The sequence below is a fragment of the Gracilinanus agilis genome, chromosome 1 (genome assembly GCF_016433145.1).
Source record: "Gracilinanus agilis isolate LMUSP501 chromosome 1, AgileGrace, whole genome shotgun sequence".
Taxonomy (NCBI): domain Eukaryota; kingdom Metazoa; phylum Chordata; class Mammalia; order Didelphimorphia; family Didelphidae; genus Gracilinanus; species Gracilinanus agilis.
In genome coordinates, this window is record NC_058130.1 from 117,422,940 (window position 1) to 117,427,631 (window position 4,692).

The window sequence follows — 4,692 nt, forward strand, 5'->3', positions numbered from 1 at the left end:
AGGAGACTTTGAAGTATTTTGTTTATACTAACAGAAGAGAAAAGTTCTCCTAAGAAAAAGCTGGTGGCAGGAGTGTAGAGGAGTAGCATATGGCATTAAAAGGAGCACAGCTGGAGGTAGCATTTCCATCTGAACATGATGTCAGAGCAGCTGACAGCCTGCCATCCCTCAGCCTTTTATTCTAACACACAGACAGGGAGTTAGTGTGTGCAGATCTGTGTGTGGAGAAGGTATCTCATTCCTCTCTAACATCATCTCCACTTTGCATCTGTCTCTCTTAGTCTGCTTTTTTTCCACCGATCTAACAGACCTGGAGCCAGCAAGACTCAGAGGAAAGGACTTAATCAGGTTTATGTGTACTAAAGGTAGGAGTAGCAATAGATTAGATTCAGCATATTTCTGTTTTGGTGTTTTGTTTATTTAATTTGGAAAAATCACATTACTTTTCTAACCAAGTTTAGGGATTATATATGAAATTGAGTATTAAATGAACATCTTACTGTAGTCGAAAGGCTTGGGCTACAGCATTATCTGTCCCTTTACACTTGAATCAATAACTTTAAAAATACATACAGGTATTGCAAATTTTGAAATGTAAGTAGGGCTTTGAAATATATTGTTTATGGAGCTCACTTTAAGTTAAATTGCTTTATTTTTTTCACTGACATTTTAGCTCCCTTTTGTTTTGAGGAATATTAAATGGCAAAGTGTATGGAATCAAGTATTCAAACTTTTTTATGGAAGAATTATTCTAGTTAAGAAACTAAAATGATTGTATGATGAATTATACTCTTAACACTTTTACACTCTTTAAACTTTATTCTTCAAGGTTTAGCAGCACTACTACTGAAAGCATACAGCTGTAGTGCTTTTGAAACAGAACAGTTGTTTTGTTTTTTTAGGCAAAAAAACTTTTTGTCCCCAGGAGAATAGCTTGACTGGTTTCCTCTTTTCTCTTTCAGATATATATTTAAGAGATCTTTTATTTCAGCATAACAATAATTATTTGAAGGAGTTTTTGTGTTAGCGACTAATTTAGAACTTGTAGATTTGAGCTGCCTGAATTGGCCAGACAGCTGTAATCGCACTCCTCTATTCTTAATCTCTTTATCTGGGCAGCAGCTGCCATATGGCCACAGTCAGCTGGATCAGATGTTTATAAGCTTCCTTCTTCGTCCCTCTCTGTCCTCTCAGCCTCCTAATTTGATCACAGCTACCTTGTGAGCTGCCCTCCAATCTTTATTTTTAGCCCTCTTAAGGATTAGGATTGATGTTGGCTGTGGGGCACTTAAAGTGATTGTATTGTAAATCTTCTTGGGTTATTCCAGCAGTGGTATTTTGCAGAATGTGTCTAGGAGTTGAATGGAAGTTTTAATACATCTTGGGTAAAGTTGGGATGGGGGTTGGGGATACGGAAAGTAATTTCTTGGTACAGTATAAATATGCTTCTAGACTCTAAGATGCATGTTCTGAGATGAATGGCATAGAACTTTGCATCTGGTCAAAGGAAAGGGGAAGTAGAACTTGCTTGCTTGCCTATTTATTTATTTATTTGTAGAGGCATTGCATACTGCAGTTGAATTTTGACCCTTTGTACATCCTTGCCTCTCTTCCACCCCCTCCTTTCTCTCTCCCTTCCAGAAAACAATGGGAAACAATGCATTTTTGAGAGAATGGAAGTTGAGGGGGTAGAGAGGAGATGAAATATATCAAGTCATGTTGAAACAAAACATTTTATGCTGGTTATGGTAATACAGACCCAGGGAACAGAATAGTTTTTTCTTCCTTTCTAGAAATGTATTTTCTATATGTGTTAAACTTGCAATCATTTTCATCTTAATTGAAAATGACATGTTTTTACTTTACAGTTGGAATGAATTTCAATATAGAAGTTATTTTGCTTTTGCAGTTAGTGAAAGTTCAATTGAGAATTTTCAGAATTTAAAGTCCTTCCGATTCCTGAGAAACCAGAAGCATAGTTTCCACAAAGAAATGTAGTCAATTTACTTCCTCTCAATTCACTTCTAAAATCTTTGGATTTGTTCATAGTAAAAATGATCTTTTCCATCTGTTAGTGTAGTCCCTTCTGATCTCATACATGTGTGCTATACCTGCAAATCTTAAGGTATTAACATCTGTTTTCATACACTAGGCTTTTGTTGTTATAACACTCTGACTTTAAAAGTAAATTGTTTGCTAATTTCTGAACTAATTATGCTATTTATTTTTTTTTCTTGTTTCAGTGAGAATTGTCCTTTAAACTTAATGTGTTGTACTTGAGCTATTGTGTGTAGTTTTAAGTGCAATAATGGAAGCATCAAAAGTAATAAAATAAAAAGGATAGTTGAACAAGTTTCCTTAATTTTAATCAGCATTACTTAAGCTGTTCTTTGTTCATTGGCATAAGGCTTTGTCTTAGAAATTAAAGCCATTTTGGATGTTTTATAGGAAATAATTTAAGTAAAGTTAATTAAATTTCTTCTGAAAGTGATTTAAATTCTAGTATTCTCAAGAAGCGATTATAGTTAGGCATTTTCAGACTTGACTAAAAGTATGGTGAAAGCTAGTAAGACAATTTTTGTGAAATAGAAAAAGTTGGGAAACTGTCCTTTTCACATCTGTAGTTTGCTGTAGTGAGTTGGGAGTTCTTGGGTCGTGTGCCTGCTTAAAATTCAAAGAAGTGTATGATGGCAGCCAAAGTTTACTTTTTTTTTTTTAAGTATGTAGGTATTAAAAAGTGTTAAAAGTTGTTTCCTACCCAACATTAATGAGGGATTTTTCTGTTTGTAGGTTATGAAGACAGTATGGAGTTTCCAGACCATAGTAGACATTTGCTACAGTGTCTGAGTGAGCAGAGACATCAGGGTTTTCTTTGTGATTGCACTGTTCTGGTAGGAGATGCCCAGTTCCGAGCGCACCGAGCTGTACTGGCTTCATGCAGCATGTATTTCCACCTCTTTTACAAGGACCAGCTGGACAAAAGAGACATTGTTCATCTGAACAGCGACATTGTTACAGCCCCAGCTTTCGCTCTCCTGCTTGAATTCATGTATGAAGGGAAACTCCAGTTCAAAGACTTGCCCATTGAAGACGTGCTAGCAGCTGCCAGTTATCTCCACATGTATGACATTGTCAAAGTCTGCAAAAAGAAGCTGAAAGAGAAAGCCACCACGGAGGCAGACAGTACCAAAAAAGAAGAAGATGCTTCAAGTTGTTCGGACAAAGTGGAGAGCCTCTCTGATGGCAGTAGCCACATGGCAGGCGATTTGCCCAGTGATGAAGATGAAGGAGAAGATGAAAAATTGAACATCTTGCCCAGCAAAAGGGACTTGGCGTCTGAGCCTGGGAACATGTGGATGAGGTTGCCCTCAGACTCAGCAGGCATTCCCCAGACTGGCGGAGAAGCAGATACACACGCAACAGCAGCTGGAAAAACAGTAGCCAGCCCCTGCAGCTCTACAGAGTCTTTGTCCCAGAGGTCTGTCACCTCCGTGAGGGATTCAGCAGATGTTGACTGTGTGCTGGACCTGTCTGTCAAGTCCAGCCTTTCAGGAGTTGAAAATCTGAACAGCTCTTATTTCTCTTCACAGGACGTGCTGAGAAACAACCTGGTGCAGGTGAAGGTGGAGAAAGAGGCTTCCTGTGATGAGAGTGATGTTGGCACTAATGACTATGACATGGAACATAGCACTGTGAAAGAAAGTGTGAGCACTAATAACAGGGTACAGTATGAGCCGGCCCATCTGGCTCCTATGAGGGAAGACTCGGTCTTGAGGGAGCTAGATCGGGAGGACAAAGCAAGTGATGATGACATGATAACTCCAGAGAATGAGAGAGTCCAGGTGGAAGGGAACATGGACAGCAGTTTACTCCCTTATGTCTCAAACATACTCAGTCCAGCTGGCCAAATATTCATGTGCCCTCTCTGCAACAAAGTGTTTCCCAGTCCCCATATTCTGCAAATTCATTTAAGCACGCACTTTCGAGAGCAGGATGGGATCCGCAGCAAGCCTGCAACTGATGTCAATGTCCCAACATGCTCCTTGTGTGGTAAGACTTTTTCTTGCATGTACACCCTGAAACGCCACGAGAGGACTCATTCAGGGGAAAAGCCCTACACTTGTACCCAGTGTGGGAAGAGCTTCCAGTACTCCCACAACCTGAGCCGCCATGCTGTGGTTCACACACGGGAGAAGCCACATGCCTGTAAGTGGTGTGAACGCAGGTTCACACAATCTGGAGACCTTTACAGACATATTCGGAAGTTTCACTGTGAGTTGGTGAACTCCTTGTCTGTTAAAAGTGAAGCACTGAGCTTACCTACTGTCAGAGACTGGACCTTAGAAGATAGCTCTCAAGAACTTTGGAAATAATTTTATATATATATAAATAATATATATATACATATATATATAAATCTATATATAGTTGTGGTACGGTCTAAAAGCAGTCTTGTTTCCTTGAACTAAAAAGTTGGGATATTAACTTGTTTTTGCACTTTAGGATAGCATGAAAAATTTCACTAATTTAGCATTCTGATAAGAAAAACTTTAGAGCAAGTCAGAAATAGAGAGGTGTTTTTCTTTTGTGGGGTAGGGAAAGTAAGCCAGTAAGTACTTTAAAAAACAAATCTTCATATCACAAAAATGCTTACTTATGGTTTTATTTCTTCAACATTGCAATTGTGTTTTA

The 4,692-nt window shown here is 38.7% G+C and overlaps 1 protein-coding gene across 1 annotated transcript; it reads left to right on the forward strand.

The window, feature by feature from the left end:
* The first annotated feature begins 352 nt into the window (after window positions 1-352).
* ZBTB18 (zinc finger and BTB domain containing 18) lies at window positions 353-4,373 on the forward strand. Its single transcript, XM_044656581.1, has 2 exons — window positions 353-365; window positions 2,791-4,373. Exons 1-2 carry the CDS (start codon window positions 353-355, stop codon window positions 4,371-4,373), a joined length of 1,596 nt encoding a protein of 531 aa, XP_044512516.1.
* The last annotated feature ends 319 nt before the right edge of the window (window positions 4,374-4,692 follow it).